Source organism: Dermacentor andersoni, chromosome 1, assembly GCF_023375885.2.
Source record: "Dermacentor andersoni chromosome 1, qqDerAnde1_hic_scaffold, whole genome shotgun sequence".
NCBI classification, from domain to species: Eukaryota; Metazoa; Arthropoda; class Arachnida; order Ixodida; family Ixodidae; genus Dermacentor; species Dermacentor andersoni.
In genome coordinates, this window is record NC_092814.1 from 222,787,822 (window position 1) to 222,809,154 (window position 21,333).

General features: G+C 45.3%; 1 protein-coding gene across 4 annotated transcripts in view; it reads left to right on the forward strand.

Annotated features, from left to right (window-relative positions):
* LOC126548475 (uncharacterized) overlaps positions 1–21,333 on the forward strand; it is a 215,144-nt gene that overhangs the window by 78,789 nt on the left and 115,022 nt on the right. For all 4 annotated transcript variants that reach the window (XM_050196669.3, XM_072289373.1, XM_055063729.2 and 1 more), the window contains 2 exons: positions 310–403; positions 10,276–10,355. In XM_050196669.3, coding sequence (XP_050052626.1) covers positions 310–403; positions 10,276–10,355 — 174 coding nt within the window. The remainder of the gene's footprint in view (positions 1–309; positions 404–10,275; positions 10,356–21,333) is intronic.

Here is a 21,333-nt window from a genome sequence, read left to right on the forward strand (position 1 = left end):
TCATTTGGGAGGATATTTCAGAACACATAATCTCTTTAATACGACTGTCACAGAAAATATGCATGCTCTCTTTTACTGTTGCTTAGGCCTCCTTAGGGTTACATAAATGAAAATTCTGAACTTGGAAGCCATCTTAATCTTATTTAAAAACATGAGATCATAATGCTGTTTTTCAATTTTTATTCATTTTATAGGAACATGTTTTCTGTATAGATTGAATGGCTTGTAAATTTACGCCATACCTGTGTGTGCCATTTGTGCCACTAATGTGTGAAATACTTTAGTCAAACTAGTTTGGGGGCTGTGCAGGCATCTGAAGAAGATCTGACCAGTGAGTACATTGAGGAGCGCAATGCACTTATGAAGAAGCTGCACGAGGTGTTGGTGCCCAAAACAAAGAATGGTATGAGCTGTCTTTCATGTGTTTTTGTGCATTGCATCTGCTGGACTTGGCCCTAATCTCTTAAGAATGTGATAGCCTGAAATTTAAATTATTTAAAGTTCTGAATTCACAGTGGTGCAGCTGGTACACTGAAAATTTGCTTATCTCGAAACTCGGGTTTTATAAATTTTCCCTCAGTTTTATGAATTTCATTTAGCAATTGTTTACAGTGAAAGAAGCCTACTTTAAAGGTCCTGAGTCCTCAGTTGCTTTTCTAAGTAAATTTTGGCCTATAGAAAGCCTGAATAGGTAAGCAAACTGTGTAGTACGAAAAGTATAGTTATACTATGCCAGATGTTTTTTCTCACGTAGAATACTTAAAAAAAAACAATAAAAAACTAATGTCAAGGATTCTGCTGTTTCTTTAATAGGCTAAGTAGCTAGGCGGACATTAGTAGCAAGAAAAATGTTTCCAGATTCCACTTTTTTTTTTTTTTTTTGGCTACACACCATTGCCACTGCACACAGTGTAAAACATGTTATGTGACATGAAATAAGTCGATTGTGCACAGCAAGCAAGCAAGACGACAAGGAAGAGCGGGTGAGTGACTACATGGCAAAGACATGCTAGCTGACAGGTTAGAACTGACATCCCGTGCAGATGGACCAATCGACAGCTTTTACGCTGGTGAGATCATGTGCACAACCCTGTAGACGTTACAAGAAGAGACTGGAAAAGTTGGAGAGGAGCATGTGATTAGCTTCCTTTTTTTTTTTTTGTAGCTTCCCCTCAGTGTATAGCGCTGCCATGTTTACTAAAGGTTGTTGTGATGGCATTCCCTACACAATGCATGTATTTACCTAAACATGTTCTAACATGTCAGAGGTGGTTTAGGGGGACATCGCCAGTGCTGTTTAGGGGCCAATCAGTTTTAAATGTTTAAAAATTCTTTAAAAATTCTTAAATGTTTAAAAATTCTTGGATATATTTTTTCTCTCTCTTTCTCCACTGCTGTAGGTTGCTTCTTCCTGAATGCATCAAGCAGCCATCACAAAACATGACGCTACTGTCGTATGACATTAGTTAGCAGGAAACACATACTGCATGTGCTTTCCAGCCACCTAGTTTTTGGTCAGGATGATAGCAGTGCTGTTCAAACTGCTAAGATTTATTTGTTCTAGTACTTGTAAATAAATATTGCCTTCCTTATCAGGTACTTTAATGGGTTGGGAACTGCAGGTAACAGCTTGAAACTGGCTTCAATATCTGTGTTAGTAGATTTGATTAACCAACCACTCTTGGGAAAAAGTAATAACACAGTAGTTTTTCGAGCAAAACAGTGTGAACTGTAATATTGCGTTGTCATATGTTTTCATAACGTGATCAAGAAGGAGAAGCTCACTGTTTATGATTTCAGTTTCATAGTAATTATCCTTGCATAGTGGTGTTGCCGTGTCCACACACGCTTGTAAATTGCAAGAGTGAATGTTTCTCACTAGCATGCCTACTTCTAAAACTATCAGGAAATGTTGAAGAGAATCCTGGGCCTCTTGAGGATATGGTGAAAGAGATGCTAAACACACAGAAAGAAATCCTTGCTAAAATTTCTGAAATTCAGGTAAAGCAGTTAACCTCAGAGACAGCCATTTCGGTTGTCCAGGAAAGACTGGAAACAATCGAATCTAAACTACAGTATGTAGACGACGCCAACACCCGACTTGTTACTGTTGAAAGTTGTATGAAAAATCTTGATGATCAATTCCTTCAAATGTCAGAACGAATCGACGATCTCAAAAATCGTTCAAAGCGCACTACCATTATTGTTAGAGGAATAGAAGAAGCGAAACTTGAAACTGAGGAAGTACTCCTACGAAAGGTTAATGACGATATGTTTGAAAACATTTTAAAACAAAAACTTAGCTCTATCGAAAGAATTCATTGGTTGGGCAAGAAGGTCCCAGGAACAAGTCGACCAGTGATACTCCGAGTAGGGGACTTCAGGGAAAAATCTAAAATATTTGAAAACTGCTCAGAAATAAAGGGAATGTTAACAGTTGCCGATACACGTACCCGGCTCCTGCGGCCGCGCTTAGTTCGGCTTCGGGTTCCGGCTGACTCGACCAAAATAAATCTGCATGCTTTAAGATCATTAACCTGAATGCTAGGAGCGTACTTATCAAACAAGATAGCCTAGAAAGCATTGTAATAGAGCACAGTCCAGATGCAATGGTAATAACAGAAACATGGCTGCATCCGGATGTGACTGATGTCGTAGTAATGCCCCTCGGATATTCCATAATAAGAAAGGATCGGCACACTAGAGGGGGTGGGGTGACTATAGTTGTGAAAAGCGACATTGCATTTACGGTACCTAATGATCCAAGCAATCTCGAAACAGTCTGGATTTAGAACTACCTTGAATGACCGTAATTTGCTAATCAGTGGTGTGTACCGGCCTCCCAACTCCACTGTAGAAGTACTAGAAAACTTGGAAACCTTTATGAACTTGCACGTGCATCCAGATGACAACATATGCCTTGCGGGCGACTTCAATTTGGCTGGAATTGATTGGGCGTCAAATTCTTCGGGAGGAACCGAAGTACGGAGTTGTGATCAGTTATTAAATATTGCATTTAATAATAACCTGACTCAAATTGTGTCTGGCTTCATAAGAGTGGGCACGGAAACTTCAGCGCTTTTAGATCTTGTTTTCGTTTCAAATCGGCTATGTTGTTTTATTATGAGCTGTGACATTGATGATGGTATTTCGGACCATAAAATGGTAGTGACGTCTTTAAATTTGTCTGTGTGTAAACTCCTCCATGCATCAAAAATACCGGTCTTGAATTTTACATTAGCCGAAGATGTATCTATTTTAGATTACCTTGAAGTCTCATTAGATAAGTTCCTAGTTCATATAAGTTCAGATAAGTTCACCCTGGCGCAAGCGTGGACGACCTATGGAATTTCTTTTCAAACATGGTTGAGCACTGTGTGGAAAGCTTTGTCCCAAAATGTTTAAAAACAACAAAATGAAAAAATCCCTGGATAACCAGAGAGATAATTCATGCAAAAAGAAAGCTAAAACACGGAAGCAAAAGGCATCTTCAAAAAATTGCCGGCCAATCGGCAAAAGCTGTATTTCTAGTATGAGTCGAGAAGTAAAAGAGCTAATCAAAGAATCTAAAAATAGGTTCTATAATGTCACATTACAATCTTTTCTGAAAAATGCCCCCGGAAAATTTGGGTGATATATTAACCCCCCAACTGCGTCTCGTTCGCATGAAGCTGGAGGTAGCACTCTAAAGAAGACACAGGATTTCAACTCTTTCTTCTCGTCAGTCTTCACACGTGATAACAGCTTCCTGCCCCATTTTACAGATGAATCTGGAAGGCCGCCTTTTCAAGATATAAAAATTGACGAACAGGCTGTATTTAACCTCTTACTCAACATGAATACTAAAAAAAAGTACGGGGCCTGACGGAATTCCTAATGAATTTTTACAAAGGTATGCAGAATGGTTTTCTAAATTTCTAACTAATTTTTCAAGCATCTATTAACCAATGTTCCTTTCCCAGCGCATGGAAGCGTGCTAAAGTTATCCCAATTCATAAAAGTGGCAGCAAATCAGACGTTAAAAATTATAGGCCAATCTCCCTCACTAGCACTTGTTCGAAACTACTTGAACATACAATATCTAAGCAACTATTTGTCTACCTTGACAACTACCATATCCTAAACAAATACCAACACGGGTTCCGTCAAGGACTCTCTACAGTGACTCAACTAATAGAGACTGTTCATGATCTCTCATATACAATAAATAACCGAGGCCAAACAGACATAATATTCTTAGATCTGGCCAAGGCTTTCGATAAGGTGTTGCACCCAAAGTTGCTATTAAAAATGAAAACTATATTCAAAAACCCTCGCTTATCCAAATGGTTTTCGTCCTACCTAAGCCATAAAAACCAATTTCGCGCATGTGAGGGATACCGGTCTTCCTTTTCACCTGTAGAGTCTGAGTACCCCAGGGAAGTGTATTGGGCCCCCTGTTATTTTTATTATTTATCAATGACATGCCGCAAGACATTACAGTTCCCATCAGACTCTTCGCAGATGATTGCATATTATATAACTGTATTGAATCACCTGCCGATCAGACCGATTTAAATTCAAATTTGCAAAAGGTAAAAAATTGGTGTGACAGCTGGCAAATAGTTTTGAACTCTGAAAAAACTGTTTACATGTCTTATCACTAGAAAACAAAGTATTATTGATTACACTTATTCTCTTGAAGGTGTCGCGTTAGAGTATCAACATTTAAGTACTTGGGTTTAAAGCTTACCTCGGATTTACGTTGGAATGAACATGTTGATTATGTATCTACTAAGGCCCAGAAAGCCTTGTGGTCACTTAGAAGAAATGTGTATAATGCTTCCCCCGAAGTAAAATGCCTGGCATATAAAGCTTTGATTCGACCAGTTATGGAGTATGCAAAAATTGTGTGGGACCCATACACTTCATCTAATCAGTCTAAGCTGGACAAAATTCAGCGGCTTGCTGCACGACTTATTTTTAACAAATATCGTCGTTCCCACTCTCCTACCCAGTTATGTGAAATTGCTGAACTTCCCTCTCTAGAGTCTAGAATTGAGTATGACCGTTTGAAGTTTCTTTTTCTTATAATTCATGGCCATGTTAAAATTGATAAAGATGACTATTTTCACTTCTCTCCTAGTAACTATTTTCGTCATCGCGACAGCATGTATATCCCTCCTCCTACTACTTACAATGATTGTTTTAAATACAGCTTCTTTCCGAGAGCAATAAAACAATGGAATCTATTAGACTCAATAGTGAAGACGTCATCTATACGCGACTTTCTCGAAAATGTCAAAAGCACATGTGTACACATACCATAACTCGGCCAAATGTTAATACTGTAATCACCTGGGTATTGTATTACATGCTGTATTTCCCATGGTATTACTATCAGTGCATTCCCCAAAATGTACTTTTATTTTCTTTATCCTATAAATATATTGTTGCTTTGTATTGTCACCTACCACTCCTGTAATAGCCCAAAGTTGGGCTGACAGTATCAATAAATGAAATGAATAATATTGGGAGTAATGAGTTTCTTTACTAGAGGTGGTAATGAGTTAATTATACTCCATATCATGCTTTGAAGGCAACACAGTGTAAGCTGTACAAGTACTAGTGCAATCATAAGTCTGACTCTACATGTTTCGCCATGCAGTTGTTTTCTATATGTGAAGCTTTCTACAGAATAGCTACTGTCAGAAATAATGTGCGGAAGACCCAGCTCTAGCAGCATTGTGTTTTAAGCTGTTCTTTTTTATTTTTATATTGCGTTGCACCCGCTTCATGGCCTGGTGCTAACTTCCTCCTCCTTGACTGGCGCTGCACATGGAAAGAGTTGTGGCCTGAAGCCCGGGCCTGAGGCAAGGGGCACTATACAGAGCTCCCCACCATAGAGCAGAAGCCAGAGGAGCCGTCTAGTAAACATGCTTAGATGCTACCGCCCAGAGTGATGAAGGGATGGAAGCCAGGTTGAGTGGAGGGACCGCGGATGCAAGAGCAGCGACCTAGGAAGGTTTGAGTCTGTCATTAACGTGGTCTCCAGCCGCCAGGCTCTTTTTTTGGCACTATGTGGAGTGGCGATGCCCAGTTGCTTGAGGAAGGTCGCACAATACCGAGTTCAAGCCTGTGCTCAAACTTGTGGCTAGCGATGGTGAGGCGGTCGTTCTCCAGACAGTCGGTGGGGCTGAGTAAAGACTGAAGGTCCAGTGGTCACGAAGTGGTGAGTGATGGAGTGCTTCACTGGTGACTGTCCGGTGTGCGGCTTCGTAAGATTGGGAAAATCAGCGAGGATTTTTGCATACAGTGAAGCAGCTGCGAGAACTGAAAGCCCCATCGGCGAGGCAGTGCTGAGTACGCCGTTGATGGAGAGGCGCATGTTGAGGTCGATGGGGTGATGAGCATGCACGTCTACCGCAAGGCTGAAGAAACTGAGGAAGTCAGCGCTGAGAACAGCTTGCGAGACATCAGCAAGGATGAAAATTCAATAAAACATACAGCGCAATACAAGGTTGAGTGTGAGACCGTTGGCCTTGTGTGTGGATGGCGTAGTTCATCGCTTGGAGCGGGCAGGTCTGTTTGTTGCGACAGTGATCTGCACAAGAGGCGGGTGTGACGCTAACCTGGGCTCCTGTGTCGACAAGGAAGCAAGCGCCACTGATCTTGTCCGAAACGTAGAATAGGCGGCACGTCGTTCAACCGGCACCACTTGCCGCTGTCAGTTGCTGGTCGCAACATTTCTCGACCAGGAGCACGGACGGGTGCACTTGCGAGCAGAGGTGCCGAATACGCGGTGGTACCAGCACACAGCCGAAGATGAGCTGTCACATCACGAGTTTGATGGTTGAAGCTGCGGAGAGCACGGGGGCACCGGGAAGCGACTGCGAGACCAGAACCTCAACGGAGATTGGCTTGTGAAGGGTGTGAGGTCATCGAGACGTCTGACAAGGGCGTGCAGACAGCCCTCTATGTTCACAAGCGTAGGGGCTGAGGCAGTAGCTGGAGGCGGAGTTGTAACGGTGCTGAGGCTAGGGGCCCGCGAGTAGTCCACCACTCGGTCAGCCAGTTCAGCGAGTTTGTCTAATGGTGCATCACCTGCAGCCGTGAGAAATGGGACCATGTTCTGCTGGAGGTGCTGGAGGAACTACTCACACAGCAGCTTGTCCTGTTGAAAGGCGGGAGACTTCGCCAAGAAGCTGGCGCATGTTTCAAAGGAGCTGTGAAGAGTGACTTTCACCAAGCTCTGTAGCTGCGAGGAGTTGCTGGAGTCTGCTGTGCTTGGACCCTGACTTGCAGGAAATGATAGCAGCCGTCAACGTGTCGAAGACATGGATAGAGTCCTGCATCGTGATAACATCCACTAAGTCCTTGGTGACGTCCAGAGGTAAGGAGGACACCAGATGTAAGAACTTAGTCTGTTGTCTTGTGATATGCCGGAGATGGTAGTGTGCCTCGACCTGCAGGAGCCAGGTGTTCGGGCTGTTGGGCCAAAATGATGGCAGGTTGATGTGTTGGAACGCGGCCACTGCAGCGCTGCCAGGTCGGGCGACTTCCTGGCCATCGTCACTGGCAGGAAGAGCAGAAGAGCCGGCAGGATCCATGCCGGAGGGTTGGAGCTGCATGTTCTTTACCGGGTTTCCAAATCTGTCGGAGCTAGTCGACGAAAACCCAGCTTCGGCAGCGTTGGGTTTTGAACTTTTTTTCTTTTTTTTTTATCGCGATGCACTCGCTGCACGGCCGGGAGCTAACTTCCTCCTTCTTGTTGGGCGCTGCACGCGGAGCGAGTTGTAGCCTACGACGTGGGCCCGAGGCAAGGGGTGCTACACTACCTTATATCTTATAACTACAACATGTGGATGTAAGGCGACATTAAATAACTTATTACTTGCATACTTTCGTGCTTCCAGCATGCGGCATACTACGTTTTGGTTGGAAGCTTCGGCAGTATGCTGTAGCCACTGGGTGTAGTAACATGTCACTCTGCTTGTGTGTTGGTAAATAGCTTCACATCTGCAATGCCTTCCATATAATAATTCCGTCATATTTTGCGACATAAAAGTATGAGACAATGTTACATTGAAGTACGTGGCTTGTACCTCTTTCTTTTATAGTATGACACTATTCTTTGGTTGCAAATGCAAGCAGTCAGAGAAGTATTTGTATGCTTCATAACGTAGCCTGCTATGTATGAAATGGAGTGTAGTTCACATATGACATTACCATTATTAACTTCCACAGGGGATGCATAATTAGCTTGAATTATCTGAAGTTAAAAGGTACCATAGAAATTTGTATGAAACTAGACCTTTATTTTCTTTAATAATATAGCTAATTGGACAAAATTTATGCACAATGTAGAGTTCATTCTCCAGTTTTCAAATATGGTTTAATTTCTCAATATCCTATCTAGGTATTTTTCTGTGCTCCCTATAAGTAAGAAGAGTAGTGTCCCTTGCACAAGGTTTTGGCTTCATATCAGGCCAAGAATGTTATAAAATTGCCTGTATTGCTCCTTATGAACAAATAATTACAAATAAGCTCAAAAATGTTCTAGGTTTTTAAAGAAATTTTTTTTTTTAATTTCTGCTGCAGTTATCAAGAACATTGGTGACTGGTTTCATAAAATAGCATCACCAAAATTGTTGGAAAATTATAATAAGGTCCAGATCCTTCTGTCTTATATATCCTTGTGCATGTCCAAGAAAAATTTGGCCAAGATTGAATCATATTAAGTAGAATTTTTGTGCATAAGTAGTAAAAACAGCAAAGATTGAAAACAAAGAAAAACGAAATTGAAGGTTTAAATGCGTGCTTATTGCATTTGAAGGTGACTGATTTGAATGAAATATTTCCAAAATGCAGACCAGTCACTCCAGAAGAAACAATGTAAAACTTCAAAATTCTACTGTTGCATAGGTGGTACCATGAAAATCCTTGCAAGCTTCCTCCTCTAGCCGGGCTTCCTTTTCTACAATGCAATGATGAGATTTATATTCGACTGTCTATTTTCCAGAGATTCATTAGATTCTTGTCAGGTCTCTCTGGTTGCCCAGAGTGATCAACTCCCGAGTTGAAAGAATGCCCAACTTCTGTAGAAGCTTCTGAAAGTATTTGTGGCCTTTGTTGCACCAAAATATCTCTATATAAGTGGTCAGCTCTGCAACAGTGTATGAAGCAAATCTTGTTTTGTAGCACAGCAATCAAATCTTGCTGTTTAGAGACTCAGCCACATTTTGCGGTTTGCCCTGAATACAGCGAAACAGTAGCTTTTTGCTTGTCAGCCTCTCATAAATAGGTAGCATAGCCTTCACTTGAGCACTGGTCAAAAATGAAGACTGAACTTGTGCTGACTCAGCCAAGGCTAGTGCTCGGTTGTCATTACACCAGAGAAGCTCATCATCTGGGCAAAACATTGTGAGCCTCAACAGTAGAGCGTGAATGGAAAAATGAAGCATCTACAGCTACCATGTCTCATTAATTTTTTGCAGTATTCTGGTTGGAGAAATGTCTTGATTTTTTTCACGGATGAAAATATAATGTTGAAGTGTCATTTTGCAATAGAAATCTGAAAAATATTTTTTTAAAAGAAGAATGTGGCTTTTCAACCGACAATTTCCTTCAGATAACTTGTAATAATGTTTTGTTTTTGCTTTTGGAAATATATATACTGCACTAATGACCCTGCAAAGTTGATATACAATAAACTACCCTGCAATAAATTGCCATGTTTGAGCTTCAACTTTTGATGTCAATGCAAATAAACACACAAGTAGATGTTTCGTCCGGAAGGCGTCGCACGATATGGTTTAATTCCTAATTGGAGTTTTGCAGTTTGTGTGACTAATGATCTCTGGATGTTGGAGCAACCCACATGCAGCAAACATGTCTTCTCCATTAGATTATTTAACAAGAAATGGTACTAGAGATTTTCACTTGTTCTTTTGTTGTTTGAGTTTACAAATTGTAAGTTAAAACTATTAGCTTTTTTTATTTGGCCCTCAGTTGGGCCAGTGTGCTTCTAAGGCTAGTGCACAATACCCATTATGATGGTAGCAACTAAAAAGGTAGTAGATGCAAAGCGCCCAGCTCCTAGTGTTTGCCAAAGGTATAGTATAGTGCTATGTTGGCTAGCCATTCAGCTGAACTTGGTTTTTGCCTGAATGTTTTCTAAAAGCAATCTGCTTGTGAGCAGGCTTCACTTTATCTATGCAGTATGGCATGTCTTTTGTTCAACTATAAATGTGTCCATTGTATCAAAACTTAGTCTTGTTGTGATTCCACCCTCAGGAAAGCCAATCACTGGTGCTGAGCTCGCTGGCTTGCTTCAAGTGCTTGTAGATGCTGCCAATGAAGGGTCTCTTGCTGATGTAAGTATATTGCTAGTTTCAGTCTTTTTAATACAATGTCACAGCAACTTCGATCACGCTAATAATGAAGCTGGAAATCTAGAGGAGGGATTTTGCACTGATTACTTTAGCTAATACCCAGTGTCCAGCAGGCAGTTTCAAATGGCAGTAAAGCATTTCCACGACAATGCATTGGTTTACCTTACCCAAAAATGTGACCTAGGGGACCATCTTGGTTACATTTTTCACTCAGCCAAGCACCTATTCATTTCTTCTTCATTGCATAAAAACCCAGAAGCATCAGAACAGCTTCTATTCAAAAGGTGAACATTTCTTTGAATTGGAACAATTCCTAAACTCCTAATATGTGACAGTCTACAGAAATGCTCTTGACCAGCTCATGCCATTGGTGGCATGAGTGTGTGACACTGTGTAGAAAAAATGCAGAAATATGTGGTGTGTGTGTGTGTTTTATATTTCAAGTGTTCTTATGCATAGCTATCTGCCTTTGTTGCTGCTTTTTTGTGCTCCCATTTCTTTTTCTCTGCAACACCTTTATTGTAGCTTTTCTGTCCCTTCTCCCGTTTGCTTCAGTTATCTTCTATCTAGCGTTGCAGCTGCATTAGAGAAAGCAGTCATCTCGTTGATTACGACATTGTGAGAAATATTTCGCTGTTCTTTAGCCTTGGCTTACCCAGTGGTAAGTCGGTGCAATCCTGTGTCAACTGAAAAGTGAGACAGTTACAGTGCTCGTGGTTTCCTTTCCTTTCTCTTCCTATTTGCCATCAATTACTGCTATAGCTAGAGTAAACATTCTGTTAATTCTTTCCGTACTTTAAGGGTCCCCTGACATAATTTTGACAGTAAATTGCTTCACTTAAAAGGATTGTTTCTATGGTCCCAAGGCAAATTCAAAGAGAATTATGCAAATTGACACATGCAAACGAAAGTCTTGTTCAACCTTGAAACTTAAAAGAAAAACATTCTCTTCGACGTTTTATTGATCCAGTGACACCTTATGCTGCTATCAGTGGGAGCAGCGCTTTCATGAATGTGTACTGGAACGTTACATATTGTTACGGTGAAGGGAACAAAGAAGTTGGATTGGACTAGACGAAGACGAAGTCTGGCAGTTGCCTGAACGCCATATACACCAGTTGTAAATATATGTTATTTTACACTCGTGGGCCTGCTTTCTTCCTGCAACATTTTGGTGGAAGGTGCGGGGTACAATCACGGAACTTCGCAGCAGACGTCATCTACCTTCCGCCACAATGGCAAATCAACCGACACAAGCGACAACGCCTCAGCAGCCCGTGCCAACGGTCATCCTCACTCATCCACGGGACCCAGGGACATTTTGTGGCACGGACAACGCCGACGTCGAGGACTGGCTTACGATGTACGAACGAGTGTGTGACAACAACAGCTGGGATCCAACAATGATGCTAGCAAACGTGATATTTTACCTAAGAGGAACTGCGAGGCAATGGTACGACACACACGAAGCTGACCTAACGAGCTGGGATGTCTGCAAAGAAAGAATGCGAGACCTGTTTGGCAGACCTGTCGGTCGTCAGCTGGCGGCAAAAAAGTAACTTGCGTGTCGCACTCAAACGTCCACAGAATCCTATGTCGTCTACATACAGGATGTGCTGGCCCTCTGTCGCAAGGCTGATAACAACATGACCGAGGCAGACAAGATTGGTCACATATGGAAATGTATTGCAGACGATGCCTTCAATCTCCTGATGTGCAAGGATTGTGCCACTATAGATGCAATTATAAAGGAGTGCCGGCGCTTCGAACAAGCGAAGGGCCGCCGCGTCGCTCAGACTTTCGACCGATTGCCCAATACAGTGGAACCCCGCTCATACGTTTTTCACCGGACCGAGGAAAAAAAACGTAACAGCCGGGAAAATGCAACAGTGAGGAAAGCTCCGAAAATGAATGAAAAAAGTGCAGCTTCAACTATAGACAATTTATTTCCACAAAGTGCGCTTAGAACTTAAGAATAAATCTAGAATGGTGGCTTGCCGTTTCTTTCACTCGCTAGAAATCACCACACGTTTCTCAATAGCCTGGAAGGCCGCATTGCTGTCAGCGTCGCTGTGAGGTGCGACGTACTTGCGGAGGAGGTCCAGAGCCGCGACGGCTTCTCCAAAGCTAGGATTTGGAGAAGCGACGTAGCAGCCGGGAAAACGCAGCAGTGAGGAATGTAACAGTGGGGTTCTACTGTACCGCCGCGACATCTTCTTGCGAAGACCCGCCGCGCTTCGTTCAGCCCACGGGACCGGAAGAAATCACGCGCATCGTTCACCGTGAGCTTGAGGCCATGGCTCCGGCTCCAGTCCGTTCTGACTGTCGGGAAAGCGTGCCCGCTGTCTCCCTTATACAAGCGGTCGTTCGGGAGGAAATAGCAAGTTTGGGCATTCCATCTCTCTGCTCGGTCCGCCATACAAACACCTACCAGATTTCTCCAGCCACTCGCTCCCAGACGCAAAGCTTTCCGCCCCCCTCGTCGCAACCCAGCCGACTGGCGCACAGCGGATGATAAACCTATCTGTTCTAATTGTTCCGGTATTGGACACATCGCCGGTCATTGCTGCAACCATTGGTCGTCGCCTCCTCGGTGGTCGTCTCCGAGTCACTACCGCCAAGTACCAGACAATCGTACTTTCTCGCCCTATACGCCGACTAGGAACGTCAACGCCGACAGTGCTCCACCAAGAGCCAGCCGCTCCCCGTCTCCGCAAGGTCGTAGGTCCCGTTCGCCTCTCCTTCACCGCTCTTCGTCCCCTTCTGCAACTGGTCGCTTCGCTTCGGGAAACTAGGCGGTGCAGCTCCCGGAGGTGAAACTGCAACTCCGACCCGGCCCACAAATCCTCTGTTGACCCTGCCTACATGTGGAAACCTACTGGACATTGAAGTTGAAGGCGTTCCTGTTAGATCTCTCGTCGATACAGGAGCGCAGCTTTCAGTTATGAGCGCTGCTCTCCGCCGAAGGCTCAAAAAGGTTCTGACCCCCGCCGTACCGTGCACCGTGCGAGTCGCCGATGGGAGTACGTCACCTGTCCTTGGAATGTGCACAGCACGTGTGACCATTGGGGACCATTATACTGTCGTTCTATTTGTCGTCCTTGAACACTGTCCACACGACCTGATTCTCGGCCTCGACTTCCTTTCGAAACACTCTGCCCAAATTGACTGCTCCGCAGGTGTTGTACAGTTGGATCTGCCGCTTCCTGCCGACGCAACAACTTGTATTTCACACCGCTTATGTTCTGCTGAGTTTGCAAGGCTGCCTCCACAAGCGGCTACAAATGTCCTCCTGACGTCCTGTCCACCCGTACCTGATGGCGAGTACGTCGTGTCGGCGCTTACTGACGTGGTTTTGTCGTGCAATATTGCCCTACCGAGCACCTTAATCCGGATCCGCGAAAACTGCGCTCGCGTGCCCATCCTCAATTTTGGATTTTCGTCTCATGTGCTGCCACACGGTATTGCCATAGCGCATATCACTCCTTTGGAAGAAATTGAGATTTCTTCTTTGACCTCTGAATCCTTCGTCAGTACCAATGAACCTTTGTCATCACTCCTCCGTACTCGACGCCTGCGGACGATGTTTCTAGGATGATCGCCCCTGACCTTCCTTCCGAGCAAACAACAGCTCTTCGTCACCTCCTGTCATCTTTTCGGGACATCTTTAATTTGGACGACCGTCCACTTGGCCAGACATCTGTTGTCACGCATCGCATCAACACCGGTGATGCCAGCCCCATTCATAGGCGGCCATATCGTGTCTCCGCAACAGAAAGGGCCATCATACAGAAAGAAGTAGACAGGATGATGGACAAGGACATCATTGAACCTTCCAGTAGCCCGTGGGCGTCACCGGTTGTCTTAGTAAAGAAAAAAGACAACTTGTGGTGCTTCTGCGTTGACTACCGTCACTTCAACAGGATAACAAAGAAGGATGTTTATCCCCTGCCACGCATTGATGAGGCTCTTGACTGCCTTCACGGATCCCAATACTTCTCATTAATTGACCTCCGCTCCGGCTATTGGCAGATTAACGTCGATGAGATGGACCGCGAGAAAACAGCCTTTGTCACACCGGACGGTCTGTACCAATTTAAAGTCATGCCGTTTGGATTATGCAACGCGCCAGCTACATTCGAGCACATGATGGACTCTCTCTTGCGCGGATTGAAGTGGTCTACATGCCTCTGTTACCTCGACGATGTGATTGTGTTTTCGCCGAACTTTGAGAGCCACCTGCGGCGCCTCACAACCATACTCTCCATGTTTCGCAGGGCTGGCCTTCAGCTAAACTCCTCCAAGTGCCATTTCGGTCGCCGTGAAATTAAAATGCTCGGCCATCTCGTAAACGCCGCCGGAATCCAACCTGATCCACAGAAAGTTCACGCCGTGCGACATTTTCCTGTACCTTGTTCAACAAACGATGTCCGTAGTTTTCTGGGCTTATGCTCTTATTTCCGGCGATTTGTGAAAAATTTTGCCGACATCGCTCACCCCCTCACTGACCTTCTTAAGAAAGATGTCTCTTTCTCTTGGGGACCTCTGCAGGAGAAAGCCTTTTCTACCCTGATTGAGCGGCTTACAACTTCCCCAATTCTGTCACACTTTGACCCTTCTGCACCCACTGAAGTACGAACTGACGCGAGTGGTCATGGCATCGGCGCTGTCCTCGCTCAGCGTCAACAGGGCCAAGACCGTGTCATCGCTTCCGCTAGCCGCCTTCTTTCCACGCCCGAGCGAAATTACTCCATTACCGAGAGAGAATGTCTCGCACTCGTATGGGCGGTCGCGAAATTCCGGCCGTACCTTTTCAGTCGGAGCTTCTGCGTCGTAACCGATCATCACGCCCTCTGCTGGCTTTCCTCTTTGAAGGACCCAACTGGACGACTTGCACGTTGGGCATTGCGTCTACAGGAATATACATTTTCTATTATGTATAAGTCAGGGCGCCTGCATAAAGACGCTGACTGCCTGTCCCGCAATCCCGTGGATCAACCGGATGATACCGATGCAGACTCGGACATCAGTGTTCTATCCATATCCGACTTCCTCCATATTGGCGATGAGCAGCGCAAAGATCCTGTTATTCGAACACTTATGGAACGCCTAAGCTCCTCGCCCAATGACCCGTCCCTCTGCATGTTCACCTTACGCGATGGAACTTTATACCGTCGTAGCGTTCATCCTGACGGCCCGAGCTCCTCCTAGTCGTTCCCAAGCACCTTCGACTGGCCGTGCTCCAGCAACTTCACGATGCTCCTACTGCTGGACATCTGGGCATCGCTCGGTACTTACGACTACCTGCGGCGCCGCTTCTTCTGGCCCGGCATTTATCACTCTGTGCGCCGTTATGTCACTTCTTGCGACCTGTGTCAGCGCCGGAAGACGCCTGCTACGCCTCCCGCTGGTTTGCTTCAACCAATCGATATCCCCACAGAGCCTTTCTTTCGTGTGGGCCTAGACCTCCTGGGCCCCTTTCCAATTTCTATCAAAGGCAACAAATGGATTGCTGTAGCAATCGATTATGCCGCGAGATATGCCATCGCGCGAGCGCTACCAACCAGCTGCGCTACAGATGTCGCAGACTTCTTACTATACGACGTCATCCTGCACCACGGCGCCCCTCGCCAGTTGCTGACGGATCGCGGCCGCTACTTTTTATCGAAGGTCGTCGATGACCTGCTCCGCTCCTGCGCAGCAGAACACCAGATTGCTACCGCGTACCACCCTCAAACGAACGGCCTCACTGAGCGACTCAACCGCACGCTAACTGAAATGCTGGCCATGTACGTTTCCGACGATCACCATGACTGGTACGTCGCTTTACCATACATCACTTTCGCATACAACTCGTCCCGTCACGACACTGCCGGATTTTCACCATTTTACCTTTTGTATGGCCGCGGCTCCACCTTGCCCTTTGACACGTTGCTACCTTCCGCAGTACAATCACCCAGCACTGGTTACGCTCGCGATGCTATTGACTTAGCCGCCCAGGCCCGAGATGTCGCCCGTCATCGCCTCACAGTCTCGCAAGCTTCTCAAAAGTGATGCTACGACCTTCAGCACCGAGAGTACCATTTTTCACCTGGTTCCCTTGTCCTTCTCTGGACGCCTTCACGTCACGTTGGCTTGTCGGAAAAACTACTTTCCCGGTATTCTGGTCCGTACCAGATCTTACGCCAACTGTCCGACGTGACATACGAGATCGCCCCAGTCGGTCAGCCTTCAGTGCATCGCAACGTCACCAGCGATGTTGTTCACGTCGCCAGCCTTAAGCCCTACGTCCCCCCATTAGGTGAGGCTCTATAATTTGCACCGGGACGGAGCTACTCCACCGGGAGGGTGATGTTACGGTGAAGGGAACGAAGGAGTTGGATTGGACTAGACGAAGACGAAGTCTGGCAGTTGCCTGAACGCCATTACGCCAGTTGTAAATATACGTTATTTTACACTCGTGGGACTGCTTTCTTCCTGCAACAATATTATTATGCAAACTATGGATTTGAACACTAAAGACTATTGACAAAGTATATTTACAAAAACAACTGCAGTGCTGGCCAGTTCAGCTGACAGCTCAAGACTCGGGAGCAGTTCATTTTCTTCTTCGGGGTACCCGCACGCATTGTCCAAAAGAAACACGCAGCATGCATGTAGCATTATCCCTGGCAGCAGAACCACAGTCCCGGTGCATCGAACGATCACATTGACAGGAGAGTAATAGGGTTTGAGACATGCGACATGCACAACATCAGTAGAATGCGAGGTAGATGAGGCACTGGCACTGACTTGAGCAATTTTATACGTAACTGAAGTCACGGCATGCAGCACTTGGTATGGGCCTGTGTGCCGAGACAGGAGTTTTTCATGACAGGTCGGGGACGACAGCAGTACCAGAGATCCAGGCAAAAAGTGCACGTCTCTGTGTTGTCGATTATAGAAACGCCATTGGTTCTCTTGGGAGGTCAGGAGGCGAGCATGGGCAACTGTTCATAGCATTGAAATGACAGCATTCACTACGTTATAGGGGCCGAGGTTAGGTCCACTACAACAATGTGTGAGTCAGCGAGCAAAAGACCTGAGAACCGTTCGGACTGATGGCAGGAGCCAAAGAACCTCTTTTTTTTTATTCTTCCATTTTCTTCTAATCTCGCAATTCGCAGCATGAGGCACAAGACACACGTGCCGAAGCGCGCATTGTTGAAGATGAGGCCGAGGAGGATGATGATGGCTGCTAGAGGCATCAAGTGCATATTCACTGGCCTCTGTTGTGGCGGATTAAGGAATGTGTCCAGTGGCAAGGTTGTTTCTCAGTCGAACAACCGCAAAAAACTTCGAATAACTGGCAGTGTCGGGGCGCGAAGAATTATATGCAGATGTGACATAGGGTAGAGCAAGGCCCCAATCAGTATCGTCGGACGAGACATACTTTGCAAGCATGTCTTTCAGGGTTCGATTCAGACACTCCGTGAGACCATCAATTTGCGGATGGTAAGGTGTGTCGGCTTGTGCCTGGTTGAGCAGGACTGCAGGATGACAGCGATGACTTTTGAAAGGAATGTCCGGCCACAGTCAGTGAGCAGTTGGCGTGGTGCTCCATGTAGCAAAATCCTATCCGCGCAAGAGAAAATCAGCGACATCTGTGGCGCAGCTTGTTGGGAGCGCTCTGGTAATTGTGTAGCGCGGGGCATAATCTGTAGCCACAGTGACCCACTTGTTGCCAGATGTTGATAGAGAGAAAGTGTCAAGTAAGTCCAAGCCAACGCGAAAGAACGGCTCCGACGGGATATCAAGCTGTTGAAGGCACCTGGCAGGGAGCGTCGATGGTGTTCTTCAGAGCTGGCATTTCTGACACGCCGCAATGTATTTCCATGCGGAGTGGACAAGGTCTGGCCAAAAGAAGCACCGGCGAACCCGGCCGTAAGTGCAGGAGGCGCTGAGGTGACCGGCAATAGGTAAGTCATGAAGAGTTCGTGGAGAACTACTGATCGGGGGTGCTTAGGAATGACGAGGAGTAGGGCAGAACCATCAGGGTGAACATTGCGGCGGTATAATACACCATCCTAGAGGACAAACAAGGGAAGGGACTTTTTTAGGCTTGTAGCGCAGCTCAGAACGAGCAAAAAGGAAGGTGGAAGGGGTAATGAAAAGGAATGGAGGACAGAGTGAGCGCGTGAGGGATGAATCAGAAGGCAAAGATTACAAGCTATCAATGATGGTATAGAATAAATGGTCACGGCCTATGATGAAACACAACTGTATTTACATTATTTACAGTAATTAGATTGAATGCAGTCCATGACGTACGCTGTCTCTTATTCTACTTTTTTGTCTTCTCCGTGCGTCCGCGTGCCAGACAGTTGGCTTCCTTTCTCTAACTTTTCGAAGAAAGGTAAGTATTCAATATCCTCCGCACCCCTGAAAGGCGCACAGTTAGAGTCTGTTAAAGCGAAGAAAGTTCAATTAGGTACAGAAGCTGGACGGGTCGGCATATTACAGAGCCGTTTGGAAGCTTCACCGAACAGGTTCTGATATTTTGATCCTGTCTTCTATAGTTGTCGTGGGGCATTTTCTTCATAAAGAAGCATAAGATCACCAGCTTTCAGATTGTTCGAAACTTGAACATTGGCATAGTGCACTGAACGCCGGCTAAGAAGATATTTTCTCCTCCATCTTCTCCAAAAGTGCTCCAGTAACTGATTACGATGAAGCCACTTTCTTGTGACCATAGATCTTGGCCCTGAAGTATCGACATCTTCGTTGTGGTAAGGAAGGCTTGTAGGTCGTTTACTGGTTAAGAAATGAGCCGGAGTAAGTATTTCCATTTTTGCTGGTGACGTTGACAAGTAAGTGAGAGGCCTGGAGTTTACTACTGCATCTACCTGATACGATACCATCGTTAATGCTTCTGGCGTAAGCTTTGTCTTGCCAAGGATCTTCCGGAGGCTGGTTTTCACAGTTATTATCAATCTCTCCCAGAAGCCACCCTACCATGCAGCTCTTTCTACGATGGACTTCCATTCTATTCTTCTTTCAGAGCAGTAGTCTCATAGCTCTCCACTGAACAGTATACTCTTACCAAGGTGGCAATTTCCTTTGACGCTTTCTTGAAAGCCTGCGTGTTGTCTGTGTATATTACGTCAGGCAATCCATGACACGATACAAATTGACGAAACGTGAGCAGAAAACTTTCTGCTGACAGTCCGGTGGTTAATTCAAGGTGTACTGCTCTTGTGACAGCACAAGTAAATGACACAATGTAACCCTTCAACATACTGTCTTTCATGTTGAGAGGTCCACCAAAATTGATTCCAACCGCTTGAAAGGGATCAGATCGGTGTACTCGTTCACTTGGTAATGGTGCAACAGGTGCGCTGCTGGGGTTTAACCGTGTCTTGATGCAAGCGTTGCATCCTCGGATGACTTTCTTTACAGTTTGTCTTCCGCGGGGTACCCAAAATTTCTCTCTAAGCTCGGTAAGGGTATCTTGCAGACCACCGTGGAGTGTACGCTTATGGCACTCTCTTATGACAAGTTTTGTCAGATGATGAAGCGGAGGCAACAAAATCGGATGTTTAACTTCTGCTTTCTGTGAGAATTGCAGTCGCCCACTTACATGCAACCGTCCTTCCCTGTCGAGAAAAGGATGAAGCTGTAGTTCCTTTTCAAGATGATTGATTTCTTCTGCATAGACATCCTCTTGAGCCACCTTGATCCAATAATTTTCAGCGCAGCTAATGTCTTTGGCTGTGAGCTGTGGTTGGTCCCTGATGCATGTTATTTTGCAGTTTTTGATGAAAGGAAATACCCACGCTGTTATTCATAATACTCTTGTGAGGCTTGAGTAACGTTCAAGGTCCATAATAGGCAACAACGTTCTTGCATGTAAAACTTGTAGAACGACTTTTGCTTCCGTTAAGTCTATATCATTACTATGTAATTCTGCCTCAAGGGTTTGCATGTGCCATGCATCTTCCATTTCTGTCAACCATGCTGGTCCTTTCCACCACACTGCGTTTGTCTTGAGAAACTGCAGCTGAACTCCATGTGTAAGGCAATCCGCAGGATTATCAGTCCCAGGACAATGTCACCATTGGCTCTTGTCGGAACAGCCTTGAATTTCAGCCACCCTATTCTCGACGAATGGCTTCCATTTCTTTGGAGACCCTTTTATCCAATGCAGTGGGACCTTGGAATCCATCCAAAAGAATGTTTCTAACATGCACTACTCAAGGGCACTGTTCAGAAATTTCACTAACCTTGCTCCGAGCAAAGCGCCAAGTAGCTCCAGTCTTGGCAAAGTCACTTTCTGAATAGGCGCCACTCATGACTTCGCCATTCAGAGGTGGCTATGAGCACAACTCTCTTGGTCAAGGAATTTCAAATATGCACAAGTTCCATATGCCTTCGGACTTGCATCACAAAATATATGAAGCTGCATGGAGTGACTTTCGAGCCCAGTCTTGACCCAACGTGGGATAGTCGAAGTAAGGTGCTGCAGATTTGAGCACCAATTTTGCCACTGTAAAGCAAGGTCCGAAGGCAAATCTGCGTCCCAATCTGCCTGTCTCTGCCACAACTCCTGAAACAATATCTTGGCTTGAATGCTGAAGGCTGCAATCATTCCGAGCAGGTCAAATATCATTGACGCAGCTTGTAGAACATATATCTTACTTGGCTTTTGATCTTTTTCCAAGAAGCATAACGCTGACTTTGCAGCTACTGTCATCCTGTCCGTTAGAGGATCCCACAGGAGTCTCAATATCTTGATAGCTCCTGATGGGGCGCTATCTCCTTCAGCTGTGGAAATATTTCTCAGCAGTTTTGAATTTGATGACCATTTTCTTAGTCGCATTCCAGCGTCTTCAGTTATAGCATTTGATTCTCTGTATACTTTTTGCGCTGAATCCTCACTATCGGCTGCTATAAGAAGGTCATCAACGTAGAAAGAAGCAGC